Source organism: Mesoplodon bidens (assembly GCF_964165515.1).
Source record: "Mesoplodon bidens genome assembly, chromosome: 19".
Taxonomy (NCBI): Eukaryota; Metazoa; Chordata; class Mammalia; order Artiodactyla; family Ziphiidae; genus Mesoplodon; species Mesoplodon bidens.
The window spans coordinates 30,121,752-30,136,980 of NC_138179.1; the positions used below are offsets into that span (position 1 = coordinate 30,121,752).

Below are 15,229 nucleotides of genomic sequence, written 5' to 3' on the forward strand. Positions count from 1 at the left end.
CCCTAGGGCTGGGCCCGCCTGTGTTGATCTCAGAAAACCAATTTCCTCCCGTGTCTCCTCAGGAAGGCATGAAGCAGTGTGACTGTGTGTGCGCGTGTATAGTCACGTGTGTGCACGCATATGCTGCTCCCACGTGTGTCACGGGGTGTGGGGTGGACAGAGGGCAGGCGGGCTGAGCCCAGGCGTCCAGCTGCTCTCAAAGCCCAGGACCACGTCCCTGCATCACCTCAGGAGTGCTCTCATTTGGACACCAACCTGCACTACTGTTTAATATTTTTCTTTACATCCACCTACCTTTTCTTCCAGACTTATATACTAAATTTTTCGGATTCTGACTGATTTCTGAGCATTCACAATTTTTTTTTTTTTTTTTTTTTGCCGTGCGCGGGCCTCTCACTGTCGTGGCCTTTCCCGTTGCGGAGCACAGGCTCCGGACGCGCAGGCTCAATGGCCATGGCTCACGGGCCCAGCCGCTCCGCAGCATGTGCGATCTTCCTGGACTGGGGCACGAACCCGTGTCCCCTGCATCGGCAGGCGGACTCTCAACCACTGAGCCACCAGGGAAGCCCACACAATTTGTTTTTTTGGCCACACCATGTGGCTTGCGGGATCTTAGTTCCCTGACCAGGGACTGAACCCGCACCCCCTGCAATGGAAGCGCAGTCTTGGCCACTGGACCGCCAGGTATGTCCCACATTCACAGATTTTTGATACTACATATATTTTATATCTGTATTTGCAGCAAAGTCTATACTTTAAGAGCATTTAAACCTGAAAATACATAACTATTTTAAGCAGCAGCTACACAGATAAACACAGGATTATGCAAATCATTCATCCGGAAACCACCTGGCGTACCTATGTGCACCAAAGCTTCACACAACACACTCTGGGAGGTGTAGATAAGAAGCCTGATGCTCCATCCTTTCACCATCCACTGGCTAACTGGCCCTGCTACCTTCCCAGGCTGCTGGACAAAGCCCCACACGCTGTGTGGCTTCAACACCGCAATCTCCTGTCCCCCGTGTGGAGGCCGGAGCCCACCCAGGTGTCACAGGGCTGGTCCTGCTGCGGCCGTGATGGGAGAACTGCCCCGGCCTTGCCCCCAGGGCTGCAGACGGCTGACTTCCCTTGATGCGTGTCTGTCTGTCCAAATCTTCCCTTTTTATAAGGACACTGGTCACCCTAATGACCTCATTTTCACTTGATCATATCTGTAAATCTCCAGATAGGGTCACGCTTAAAGGTTCTCGGGGTTAAGACCTCAACCCATGAATCTGGGGGCACACATTCAGCCCAGAACACAGGTCCTCCCAAGTCCAGTCTCGCTTCAACGCGGTCTGAAGCCAAGTTAGCTTCTAACAAACACCCGCCCAAGACAAGCGTCTGACCCAGTGTTCAGTGGGCCCAAGGTGGCAATGGGGACATCTTGGTGCAGTGTCCATCGGTCACCAAGCCCATGGCAGCATCTCTTGGCAGCACGGACCCTGTACCTGGTGTAGCTGCCTGCCAGATGCTGGCAAAGTCCCAGCACATCTCTGAGCTGCACAGACGCACTTGGGATGCAAAGCTTCATCCGAAACGTGTGCAAACTCCTCCAGCTGTTTTCAAATTCTGCTCATCTGAGCCCAAGGGGCCCTGGGGGATGCTTCTGGACTGTGGCGGGAGTGAAGGCTGCCGAAAACACAGGGAAATGTGTGCCTGACTACGGCTTTCCACAAAAATAACCTGTTTCTTTTTGTCAGTTTCTCAATTGGTCTTTAGTGTAAGTTGATGTGGCAGGTTTTTTTTTTTTTTTTTTTTTAAAGACCAGGATCCTCTGCTGCAAAGAAAACCTGGAACTCTAAATACCATCAATTTTATCCACGTTCTGTGTTCTGCTGGTCCTACTTCCAAAATACACTCTGATTCCCGCCACCTGCCACAGCCCCAAGCCCAGCTCCCGCGACGCCAGCCCCGAATCCACCCTGTGCACCCTGCCCAGGGCTCAGCAAGCTCCTCTGAAAACGACCAGACGGCAGAGACTCTCGGCGACTACTCAGCGCTCACCCAGCCCTGCCGCGCTTGTGCCCAGGCAGCCAGAGCCAGGGGAGGCGGGTCAGACTGGGCTCTGCAGACGCGGCTCAGACCAGGCACCACAGCTCGCCCTCCCCGCCCTGCTGCACCGCAACTCGGGCCTTTACCTCCAGCTTTACTGAGACATAAATGACACGTAACTCTGTGAGTTGCCAGGTGACGCATCTGTACATTGTAATACACTCCCCACGTGGCATCAGGAACTCCTCCACTCCAGCCCACAGTCACCCGTGTGGTGAGAATGTGTAAGATCTACTCTCTGCAACTCTCAAGCACGTGACACAGTATCAGGAGGTGTCAGTCTCACCCCTGGGAGTCTGTGCCCTTTGGCCAGCATCTCCCCCTTTCCAAGCCCCTGGCAACCACAACCTACTGTTTCTCTAGACACTGGCCTCTGTGTGTCTCTCTACGGTTTTCTGAAGAGCTGTCTGCAAGCAGCATCGCCTCACTCCCGCCCCATCTTCGGTGCTGCTGTCCTGGAAGCCCACGATCCGTCGCTACTGTTTTTGCTTTAGAAACTCAGTAGCATACAGAATGATTAAAAATAACAAAAACAATGCTTTTTAGATCGACCTTCACGTCTAAAAATCTTCATTTTCTGTGTGTAGACCTAGGTCTGTCTGGTATCTCTCACTTCTTCTGTCTGAAGAGCTTCCTTCAGCCCCTCTTGTGTGAGTCTGCAGATGATGAATTCTGTTTGCTTCAAAAGTCTATTTCTGAGAGATTTTTCTGGGAAGACTCTGGGATGCCAGTTTTTTCTTTCCAGCATCTCAGAGACATCGCCCCACTCTCTCCGGCTACCACAATTTCTGAAAAGACAGCTGCTATAATTCCTACCTTTGCTTCTTTGCAACGTATGCCTTCAAATTTTTCTCTTTAACTTTTTAGAGGTTTGAATGTGATGTGCCCCGGAGTTTTCTGTTATGGGTAGGTTTGTTATTTATCCTGCTTGGGGTTCTCTGAAATGTTCGGATCTGTGGCTTGACGTTTTTCATTATAAAATTACTGGCCATTATCCCTTCAAACTGTCTGGTACTGCCCCACATCCCAGGTGCCCTATTCTTTCTGTGTTCCCCCCATTCTTCTCTTTGTTCCAGTCTGGGTGGCCCCAATGCCTCTTCCCGCAGCTGTGAGGTCACTGACGGGCCTGTCAGGGACATCCTTCCTGTCACCACGATCCTGGCTCCCAGCACCTCCATCCACGTGGCCCCTCCGCACACAACCCCCATCCCGCTGAAGGCCCCCGCCTGTTCCACACATTCTCCCAGAGAGCCGTCAACACACTAACCCTAATTATCCAGAATCTCCGCCTGACAGCTCCGACATTCAGATCATCTCTGAGTCTGGTTCTGTTGCTTTGTCTCTTGGCAGTGTTTCTACTTGCTGTTTTGTGTGTCTTGTGATTTTTTTTTTTTTTTTTTGACCAAATTCCAGACCTGTGTGGGATGGCAGAGACTGACATACCAAGTTTTTATGCCTGGAATTGGCCGGCCTTTCTCCTCCAGGCCGTCAGTGAGGGGGCCGAGTCACAGGCTGAGCTGGTTGGGTTCTGTCGTCGCTGTGATCACCCCCGGGCCCCAATGGCTTCACCTGGCCCCGTGGGGTCACTCTCTCAGGGGGGGGGCTGCTCCCTGGCAGCTGCGTGCCTTCCTGCCCTTCCTCAGCGGTAGACGCCCCTGTCACTCAGTGTTTCCTCCCCTGGGGTCCCGTCCCGCTTGCCCTCCCCCCACCCCGCCCCGAGCCGTGCCCTTCCAGTGCCCCTTCCTCCCCGGAGCAGGAGCCCACAGTACCCCTTCCGATGGAGCCTCAGGGCTACACTGACCCTGCTTCTGCTGTTGAGTCCAGACACGCAGACCATCTCGTGCCGCACAGAGCGTCACTCCCATCCACCACAGTGGGGACATTTTGCTGACTGGATCTGATGAGCAGACAATTTAATAACAGTTAACTAAATAAACCACAAGATTAAAAGTAAAAATGGCACAAATGAACTTATTTACAAAACAGAAATACAGTCACAGATGTAGAAGACAAACTTATGGTTACCAGGGGGAAAGGAGGGGGATAATAAACTGGGAGATTGGGATTGGCATGTACACACTACTGTATATAAAATAGATAACTAATAAGGACCTGCTGTAGAGCACAGGGAACTCTACTCAATACTTTGTAATGACCTAGATAGGAAAAGAATCTAAACAAGAGTGGATACATGCACGTGTGTAACTGATCCACTTTGCTGTACACCTGAAACTAACACAACATTGTAAATTAACTGTACTCCAATGAAAGTTAAAAAATAAACAAAGATAATTTAAAAAAATTAAAATCAATCAATCCATCACAAGATATAAAGTGTCCCAAACTCAGGGGTCCCCAGCTCAATGGCATTCCTGTGGATTCCGTGCTCTGAAGCAAGAAGACAGGGCACTGCATCTCCCACACCCTCCCGAGAACAGGCAGCCCTGCTGGGTTGAGAAGCAGCACAAACCATTTTGGGTGTGTTAATTCCATCCGTCTACACAGGCAGCATGTGGCTCCCAGTTAGAGGGACCCAAATGAGTTTGAAAATGCTACATGACCACTGAGCCTGAGGATGCAAGAGACCTAGTAACTCAACATCTGTGGCAAATGAGGATGCGTCACAGCCTCCAGCAGGGACCAAAGGACACCAGCACAGACCTTCCAGGCACGTCAAACCTGTCCTCCTCCGTGGGTGTTGATCCTCCGTAGAAAGAGCCTCCGCTACGCGGGCCGAGCGCCTAACCTCGGACATCAGTGACCGCGTGGCCTGAGTGCCCTGGACACAGTGAGTGCTGTCGGCCGCTTGGCCCACCCCTGGGTGTGCAGCGACGGACACTCACGTGCAAAGGTACAGCGGGAGCCGGCGGCTGTGACATCCACAGACACACCTGCTGCACAACCGCAAGTACCCTTGTGACCAGGGACCCGAGGACCATCCTTGTTTACTGTAACTTTGTTTTCAAAGTTCAGCTCGGCTGGATGGTCAAAGATTCGGAAGCAACAGGATTTAAGGACTGGCGACAGAAGACACCTCACCAAACGGGCACAGACTGTGCTCACCAAGGAGAAGCCCGACAGAGGACACTCACTGCCAGGTGGACAAAACGGCCAGTTGTGGGAGCAGACAGCTCGCTGAGAACCCCCGCCCCGCTCCATGAGCAAAGGGGCCATCGAGATGGGGACGGGGCTGTCTGAACAGGCTCGATGTCAGGCCCTGGCCCTGGCTCACCAGCTAGCCCTGCCGGGCCCCCACTTGGCAACTGGACCAGCACCGAGGCCCAGGAGCAGCCGGCCACCTGCTGGCAGGCCCACTACATGGAGGCCAGAGACGTGTCCTCATGGGATCGAACCCATCTCCTGGACGCGGATCTGCCTGCCCTGCCTGTCGGCACCACCCCAGGCGACGACAGTCCACAAGCCCCACAGGACACAGAGCAGGGGCCTCGTGCCCACGCGGCTCCCTGCTGAGACGCAGGCACGCGAGTCTGTCTGCCAGGACAGCTTAACGCTTTTAACCAGAGCCTGCGACCGGAGCGTGTGGCTCCTGGGGTGCAGGGCTTAGGGCTGGGCTGGCGCTCCACAGCTTCACACCAACAGCCCCACCACACGTCTTCCTTCTAGGCCTGGAAAACTCTGGTGGGAAGGTCTCGGAGCCCCGGGGTAGCTGCTTGCAGGCACGCAGCAACGGTCCTCCCGAATGTGGAGAGGCCCCCGGGGAGGACTGCCGCTCTGGAACCCAGGGGCACTCGCTGGCACTTCCTGATGTTTCCGCGTACGTGAAGCGAAGGAACGTGCGACAGAGGCATCCAAAAACAGCACACTTCAGAAATGAAGGGTGGACTGGGGGGGTGGGCAGAGTCAGAACAGCACTGACCAGGTCGGGGGCTGCCCTCCGACCACACCCTCTGCCTTCTCAGCGCCCAGGGAGCCGCACATCGCCGCACCGCATCCCAGGTCCTGTAATCGAACTCCAGCAGGGGTTCCTGCGTTTAAAGAAGCCCCTCGGGTGACTTTTAAGTTCGTCAAAGTCTGACAGCCCACGGTGTCCTGAGTCCCAGATTTGTCACCATCCTGCCGCTGGGAGGACGGGCCACAGGGGGCATGGACTTCCCGGCCCAGGGCAGGTCTGGGCTGGGACAAACCGAGAAGGGGCTGGTGTCACAGATGGGACTCGGGTGCTAGTAAGGGAAGACGGGCCAGTTTTCAGAATAAAATGTAGCTTTATTACGACACAGGAAAAGACTACAAGCCATTAGGGAGAAGAGCCAAACAGTCCCTCAAACACGGAAACATCCCAGTAATAAAATCCACAGCACAATCATTGGAATCTTTTTCTTACGATTTCTGTTTTCAAAGTTATAGTAAACGAAACAGTCACTTGCATTGTCAAAAGAACAGCAATTTTATACGACGAAAGCATCCACATCAAGCAGAACTACAACAGCACGAGTGTACGTGATGCAGGAGGAGCGTCCTGGACATCCTGGCGCCGACAGGAGGCCCGAGGCGGCCTGGGGAGGGCCCGGGCCCAGCCCCCCGCTCAGGACACCCAGGAGGAGAGCCCACTGTCTCACTGTACAGCGCTGACACGGCCGCCAACGTCTCACAAACACAAGTCACTGTAAACACACCAGCCGGGGAGGAAGGGTCGCCCAGGGATTCCTAGTGGTCTGGACATCGACACGGGTGGTGGTTTGAAACAGGAAACCATTTTCCCGTATTTAGTAGCCGCATCGGGAGCTGAAAGAAAACAAATTCCCCAACCCATCACGCAGTTCTCTGTTCCTGCCGAGGTGACGTCAAAGCAGGACCGCAGTGCACGGGACGGGGGTGGGTGCACATGCAGGCAGCTGAAGTCTCACCGTCCCCCCCCAGGTAGTTCTTCCAGCCACAGGGGAATCTCAGCAGCAGACAGAGAGATAAGTGCTTAGAACACCAGGCCAGAGGGAACAGAGGGTTAACTTCGACATAAAAATTCAAAAAAACACCCAGAAAAGAGAAACGGCCTGTCTCCTGAATCTTCACATTCTTGGAGCAGGTGAGCCCTGGACGTGAGCAGGCAGCAGGGGAGGGGTGCAGGGCTGACCAGACCATAGGCGACCCGCCAGAAACCCCGCAGCCAGTACATCTACTCTGTCCCCACTCTGCACGGAGGCCCAGGACTCCAGGGCCGCCTCCAGCCCAGGGTCCTCAGAGCAGCCACAGCGGACGGGCCACGCAGGGCAGGTGCCTGAGCTGCGTCACTGAGGACTCTGCCGGATACGACACCCCCGCCGCAGGACCCCAGCACCTTCCACAGGGGGCAGGAGCCATGCCGCGCCCAGACCCGAGCAGCTGATGAGCTGGACCTGGTTCACGGTCTGTCGGCTGAGAACCGGGCACACGTTTTTAAAGAGTGAAAACAGTTGAAATTTTGTGATGTGGTCAGAGTATATGAAATTCAACTTTCCGTGATCATGTAAAGTTCATTGGAACTCAGCTACACTCATCCATGTTACCTGCAGCAGAGACCACAGGGCCCACAAAGCCAGAAACATCTACTACCTGGCCCTTTGCAGAGAGTCCGCTGACCCTGCCGCAGGAAAGAAACCTCACGGTTCAGGGGACACTGGCTCACCCCCCGTCTCTGGGCTGGAATCTCTCAGAGACGGACAATCGAAGTTTGGGTGTGAACAGACAGATGCATGCAAGACGGCTCACAAGGAACAACGATGCTGCACCTCCCCCATCAGCCCCTCCAACCAGCTCAGTCCCGGCCGTCTGTCCTGCGGCAACAGAAGCTACCGGAACGCACGGCAGAGGCCAGAGCCAGAATGCAGCCCCCCAGGAGGCAGCCTGCATCATCCGACACACCCGCCACCCAGCAGCGACCAGGAGAGTTCATGGGACAGGTGGCCAGGAAGGAAACATGGGAGGGAAAACAGTGAAACCACTGGCAACGCTTCAGTTACTAAAAGATTAATACGACAGAGACCATTCCCAGTGCAGCCTGACTCTCCTCCATTGAGCCAGGCAGCTCTGACCAGGTCAAAGATGCCTGGCGGGGGCGGGCGGTGGGCAACAAAAACAGCACCGATGAAAAAGCAAGATCCGCTCTCCAGAATAAAAGGAAAACGATCTAAATTTCAGCCTGAACTCAGTAATTCATTCACGTTACCATCATTACATTTAAGAGATTCACCATCATGGAAAAAGAGAAAGGGGGACCATACGCAAACGCCTATTTCTAGAAAACGGGGAGCTGCTTCCACATGCAGGATGACGCTGCTCGTCTGCAGGACAGATGTGCTCGGAGGCCCCACGGGGTCTTCAGCTCCACAGGCTCCGGGGCTCACGCCCGAGTCCATGCTGCGCACAGACACCAAACTCACCAAGAGGAAGACCTGCGAGGCCTCCATCTCCTCCACCTCCTGCTTTCGGGGCCACAGCGTGGAACGGCTGGCGCAGGGGCTGCGCCTGCCCCAGCTCGCGGGGGACACAGGAGACACTCTGGCGCACGTCTCCTCTGCCCCCCAACCCCCAGCCCACCTCGTCAAGTGTCCACACAGTGCAACCCCGGGCACCCGGATGACTTCGGGGGACTTGCCGGTGCGCCGACGGCTACTCGTACTCCAGGAACTGTTTGTGATAGAAGAGCAGGTACCTGAGGAGAGAGGACAGAGCACGCTTACTTCCACCTCCCGGGGCGTCGGAGCAAAACCACCCTGACCAGGACAGCTGCGTTCAGCCTGTCACCACAGAGAAGAGACGGCAGGGAGGCGGCAGGGCCCCCAGTCCACGACCAGCCCGGCCTCCATCCACCTGCTGGACCCTGGCTGCGGCCGCCCCCCGGCCCTGTACACGGTCCCTCTCGGAAGGACGCCAGCCCAGGGTTCCAGCCCCAGTCCACCCGCCCGGCCTCCTCACAGCCACCGCAGAGCCTCTCAGGGCTGCCCCACTGCTCACGGCTCCAAGCCCAGACGCCTGCTGGAGCTCAGGGCAGCTGCGGGGGGGGGCAGGAGCCCCGCGGATGGTCTCGAGACCGAGGGAGGCAACGGTGAGCAGGAAGGAGCAAACGGGGCGCAGAGGGTGACATGGCCCCGGGGGCCCAAGGGACGCACCCCTCGCTGTCCAGCACGTCCGCAATGCTAGCCTTGGTGATGATGGCATCGTCACACTTGAACCACTGGTCCTTGTGCTGCCGGATGAAGCTGGTGTAGTGGCCACTCTCCAGGGTCCCCTGGTGGTTGACCACCGCAAACAAGGAGTACCTGGTTTGGGGACGGTGGCGGGAGACGGAGGTCACGACCCTGTTCCCACCAGGGACTGCAGTCCCCACCGGGTGGCCACTCAGGAGCAAACGCTGACAGGCGACAGCAGCGCGAGGGAAAGGGGAACAGGCCCGCCCGGGAGGCGCCGTGGCTGCTCCACCCTCCCCGCCGCCACCAACAGGAGGCACGGGCAGAGGGGCCTCACCACAACGCGGGGGGAAGGCCCCTCCCTGACAGAGGGTCGGTGCCAGCACGACAGGAAGCAGGCCAGCGGCCAAGAGCAAGCAGGCCCGGACGCTGCCCCTCACACGCAGCATCTCCCGGGAGACGCAGGTGGGCCTCCCGCGAAGCCCCCAGCCCCGCTCGCGCTCGAGACACTAGGAGGTGCATGAGGGGCCACTCACTTGTTATCGTTGCTGAGACTGTCCGCCGGCTGCTGGTACTGTCCGTTCATCCTGCTCTCTTTGCTGGAACAAACGGCGCAAACTCAGGCTCGATTAAAACAATTCACTAATGACCCGCAGTTCACACGGTATCGTGGGCACCGGGGATGCGCGACCCCGGACGCCATGCTGGTGCGGCTTCCATGGGTCCGCTTCTCCCAACAGCTCCATCTCAGGCAGAGATGACCCCCGAGTTATGGTGGGGAAACCAAGGGCCAGGCTGGGAAGCGGACTGCCAAGATCGAGGCTCAGAGCCCACCCAGACCCACGTCTCCCCGCCAACCCCCAGGCAGGCAGGCAGCCTCCCCAGATCCTCCTGAGGCCCCGCCAACACTGGACTCAGGCCTCTGCTGCTTTAAGCAGCCCCGCCTGTGGTTATTATTCACTACAGCAGCCCTCCTACAGCGTCCTCGTATTTTGCAAGGGTGAATTTCAAGCAGTCCCTGATACAAAGACTCCAAAACAAGATAAATGAAACCTACAACCACAAAACCACTGTGTTGATTTGTATCCAATCTCAGTGCCTATGGCTGAAACGCCTGAAATGCTGCCCTGAACCAGCTGGTAGGAGGACAGCCTCCCTCACACAGGGACAGTCCTGGGATGAGATCAGGACAGTGAGGGGTCACGGACGAAGTGACATCAGGGCCCACTGGGGCCTCATCAGGGACCTGGTGCCACGCCCACCCGACCACAGACACAGAGGACGAACCTGGAGGCCATGAAGGGGGTCATGTCCAGCTCGAGGGGGAAGGACACGTAGGTGGTGATCTTGCGCCGAAGTTTGGCGGAGTGTTCGAATCGCTGCAGAAGTGGAGGTGGGAAGGCTGTAGGGCTCCTCCGACAGCACAGCCTCTGTGGCTCCCTAAGTGGGCCTTTCCTGCATTTTCTGAACCGCCCTTGGCCACAGCTAGAGCTCAGAGTCCACAGGGCGACATAACCCACAGGGCTCAGCCCAGCCCTGAAATGATGGGCCCAACAGCAGGTGTGGACCTAGCACAGTGCCCGGTAGGAGAAACGGGTAGGGCTGGGGATTTGGTTTCTGTCTTACATCTTTAAAGGGTCATGAAATAAAAGAATGAGCAACAGAGACTGTATGCTTTACATGTAAAATCAGATCGCAAATACCCAAGACCAGCACACACACCATCTCTGCTGCCATATTCTTTTGTAATACATCATACACATGATTCATATTTGCTACTGGGCCTTCACAGGAAAGCCGTGCTGACCTCCAGACGAGACCTTAATGCTAAGGGTCCTTGCTTTTAAGTAAAAGAAAATCAGAAAACTTGGGCTGAGGACAGAAGAACTTGGAGGGGAGGAGCAGTAAATCCCTAACCACCACCCACCCAGAGTAACTCACCGTTTTCATTATGAAACAATTACTTTTTGATTCACGGGCAAACCCCCCGGTGACAGACACGAGCAGAGTAATTTATAGGCACCATCCTCTTTGCTCCACAAGCACAGATGGACGCTGCACACCCGCCCACCCTCAGGCCTTGGATGTGCTCAGGGAACTCACTTTGAGATGGAAACAGGCCACGATGGGCAGCTTCTTCATGGTGAGCTGCTTTGTGGACTCCTGGTAGCTATGGCAACCGCTACACTTGATCTTCGCACTGCTTCCTAAGTGCTCTGGTCTGGTAAACCTGCAATGCATTGAAAACATGTATTTTTAGGAAAAAAGATGGCAGCAGTAAGAGAGGAAAAAGAAAAGTTATTTTATCACTTTCATGAGGTTCACTTCCTTCCTAAAAACACACACACAATTAGGGACGTTTATAACTTCACAATGAAAAAGCTATTCCTTCCTTTCTCTTCTCTATCACTTCAAAAAATATTTATCCTCAACTTTTTTGGAAGATGAAAGTCTGGTGAACTCAAAATAATTTTCTAACTACTGTTAAGACCCAGCAATCAAATTTGTCCCTGAAAAGTGAAAACCAGCATTCACCCAAAAGCTGTACATGAGTGGCTACTGCAGCTTTATCTGTAAAGGCCAAAAAAAACCCTGGAAGCAATGCAGATGTCCTTCAGCGAATGAGTGGTTAAGCCTGGTTAAGCCGTGTACACCATGGAATACTAGTAAGCAATAAAAAGGAAACAACTGGTGATGCACACAACCTGGATGAATCTCCAAAGAATTAGGATGAGTGAAAAGTCAATCCTTGAAAGGTTATATGATGTATGATTCCATGGACATAACATTCTTGAAATGTGGAATTTCTAGAAATGGACAACAGATTTGCGGCTGCCAGGAGTTAAGGAGGCAACAGGGGTAGGAGGTGCAGGACGTGTGGTTGTGAGGGATCCTGCGGGGATGCAAGTGTCCTGCATCTTGACTGCAGGGATGTCGAGATTCTGCTGACCGTGACATTGTGCTATAATTTTACAAGATGTTACCACTGCGGGAAACTGAAGAAAAAGTACACAGGATCTCTCTGGATTGTATCTTACAACTGCACACAAAACTACAATTATCTCAAAATAAACAGTTTAATTAAAAACGTTTTCATCACCTTCAGAAAAGACCACGAGCCACAGCAGGAGGGCGGCCCTGCTGGGTGTGACTCTGGCTGTTAGTCACTAAAGGCCGTGGACCTCCAGCCTCTGCCCAGGGTGGGGGGCACTCAGGGACAGAAACAGCTCGTCTGCTGGCCATCCCGTCTCCCCTCAGCTTTCATGCGGGAACATGGGGCCCTGGGGGGGCTGGCTTTACCAGGACTTTCCCTGAGCAGCCACGAGGAAGGGCCCCCTCCCCACAAGGCGCAGACGCCTCACCTCCGCAGGCAGTCCGTGAGGGTCGTGGTTCCCGACGCGTGGCTCTCTCCGTTCACCACGCTGCCCTCGCTCCCAGGGCTCAGTGGCCAGAAGGGGGTGGAAGAGCCAGGCAGGTCCAGGCTGATGTCCCAGAAGGGGTCGATGGTGGTGGAGACCCCACTAGGAGCAAGCAGGGGGGACAGGTGAGCACCATGGCCCAGGGGCAGCGCAGTGACAAGGCCCCGCGACGCTCGGCCAGCAGCACCGGGGCTGCAGAGGCCGCACTTACTGGCACACTTGGCAGGTGACGTCGGACTGCAGCCCCCCCGTGAAGATCTGGTCTATGATGCAGCTGCAGTGGTTTGGGTTGTTGGCCTTCTTCCCATTGTCATCGCCTGGCAAGAGACGGCGGCTCTGTGACCCTGGGCCCCCAAGGCAGCCCACTGCCAGGCCGCTGGCCCAAGGGGCAGGGCTGGTGCAGCAGGAGGGTCCAGGTTTCCACAGGGGCGTGGGAGGGACACGCCGTGTGCTTTCAGTTTTTCCCCCTTGCTCCTCCCTGTGAAGAGCTCCCTGCCGTCCACCTGGCAGGCCCAGTAACAGGCCCTGAGAAACAGCCCCCGCCCTCACCTCTGCAGCACCCACCTGTATAATGCTCACCTGTACACCGCTCACCTTTGCAGTGCTCACTTGTACAGTGCTCACCTCTGCAGCGCCCACCTGTACAACGCTCATCTGCACAGTGTTCACCTATGCAGTGCTCACCTCTGCAGCACCCATCTGTACAATGCTCACCTGTACAGTGCTCACCTCTGCAGCGCCCACCTGTACAATGCTCACCTATACAGTGCCCACCTATGCAGTGCTCACCTCTGCAGCGCTCACCTGTGCAGTTGCTCACCTCTGCAGCACCCACCTGTACAATTCACCTGTACAGTGCTCACCTATGCAGTGCTCACCTCTGCAGCGCCCACCTCTGCAGCACCCACCTATACAACGCTCACCTGTACAGTGCTCACCTATACAGTGCCCACCTATGCAGTGCTTACCCGTGCAGCGCTCACCTCTGCAGTGCCCACCTGTACAATGCTCACCTGTACAGTGCTCACCTATGCAGTGCTCACCTCTGCAGCACCCACCTATACAACGCTCACCTGTACAGTGCTCACCTATGCAGTGCTCACCTGTGCAGTGCTCACCTCTGCAGTGCCCACCTGTACAATGCTCACCTGTACAGTGCTCACCTATGCAGCGCCCACCTGTACAGCGCTCACCTGTGCAGCGCTCACCTGTGCAGTGCTCACCTTTGCAGTGCCGGTGCAGGACGTCCAGGGCCGCGATGAGGAACTCGTGCGCGTCCTGCTGCTCGTAGCCTGCCAGGTGCCGGGCGTGCGTCCACACCAGGTGCAGCAGCTTGTACGGGATGTGGGGGGACCGGTGCCCCGAGTAGAACTGCTTGGAGAGAAGGAAAAGCACCCTCGTCAGGAGCACGTGCCTCCCTCGAACACAGACACACACACGCACGTCTGACAGCCGCCCAGAACCTCCGCTGGCGAGCGCGACCCAGACAAGTCATTTCCTTGCCTTTTCAGGCAAACTGTGTTTTCACGTGGACTTTGAGTCTGCTCTTAGTTTTCTCCATTCCCACCATCTGTTTTCTAGAAATAAGCCAAAACGATGAATGGCGACAAACTTTTGTCAAACACACACACACTAAAAGGTGACTTGTGCCATGTGAAACGCGTACCCCCATAAACCTGAACCTAAAAACCAACCTGACAGAGATGAACTCACCACCAACAGTGCCCTAGTGAGGCCCCCCCATCAGCCCGTTCTCCATGGCACCCGTGTCCCCGTTTTGGCCCAACAATATCATTCAGCTTGCTCACTCCTGTGACCCCAGGAGCCGCTGTCAGGCTAGGCTGTAGGTATGTGGGGACTGGCTAAGCCAGGCCAGGAGTCGGGAAACTTCTGAAAAGGGCCAGACCATGAATCATTCCAGCTCCGCAGCCAGATGGGCTCAGGCGGCCGGGGCCCAACAGGGAAAACGAGAGGATGTGATCAAAGGCTGACAAAACCAGACCCAGCCGAGTCTGCTGGCCCGGGGCCGACACCTGAAGGACCCCTGGCTCCCCGCAGCACCCGAGGGAGCAGCTGGGCTGCAGTCCCAGCCTGCGAGCCCATCGGGACAGAACGTGATGTCCACGGCAGGGGCCCAAAGAGAGAGGCCTCTGGTGACACACAGTCAGCAGGGCCAGCAATAGGAGACCTGCCCGTCCTGTGGACAAAGCCAGAAAGTGGCAGGTGACGGGGAGGGGCTGGCATCTGTCACATGCACCCGTGAGGCAGCCACGAGCCTCTGCAGATGACACAAGTCCCTCACCCAACGATCCCTCTTGGGAAGGACGTGCGATTCCACAGTCGGCACGTCTGTGGATGTTCAGAGCCCACCCCGTGACAGCCCGGCCCCCTCCCAGCCCAGGCGCACCTCCTGGAAGAGGGAGGACATCTCGCAGACCAGGCAGGAGCCAGGGCTCTGCATCTCGCAGCGGTGCCGGTCTGACAGGAAGAAGTCGCGCAGCAGCGGCGTGTGTGTCAGCGCCTGCACGATGCAGTTCATGAAGCACGTGTTCCCGAGGTTGATGAGGCCGCGAAGACCTGGCAGGCAGAGCG

General features: G+C 55.9%; 1 protein-coding gene across 1 annotated transcript in view; it reads right to left on the reverse strand.

Moving 5' to 3' along the window:
* Positions 1 to 6,300: 6,300 nt before the first annotated feature.
* The window catches only part of USP22 (ubiquitin specific peptidase 22), a 36,143-nt gene continuing 27,214 nt past the window's right edge, over positions 6,301 to 15,229 (reverse strand). Inside the window, exons 5-13 of the mRNA XM_081219067.1 lie at positions 15,045 to 15,214; positions 13,861 to 14,008; positions 12,849 to 12,954; positions 12,581 to 12,739; positions 11,322 to 11,448; positions 10,506 to 10,597; positions 9,755 to 9,817; positions 9,201 to 9,350; positions 6,301 to 8,743 (exon numbers count right to left, since the gene is read on the reverse strand). Coding sequence (XP_081075193.1) covers positions 8,701 to 8,743; positions 9,201 to 9,350; positions 9,755 to 9,817; positions 10,506 to 10,597; positions 11,322 to 11,448; positions 12,581 to 12,739; positions 12,849 to 12,954; positions 13,861 to 14,008; positions 15,045 to 15,214 — 1,058 coding nt within the window. The 3' untranslated portion in view covers positions 6,301 to 8,700. The remainder of the gene's footprint in view (positions 8,744 to 9,200; positions 9,351 to 9,754; positions 9,818 to 10,505; positions 10,598 to 11,321; positions 11,449 to 12,580; positions 12,740 to 12,848; positions 12,955 to 13,860; positions 14,009 to 15,044; positions 15,215 to 15,229) is intronic.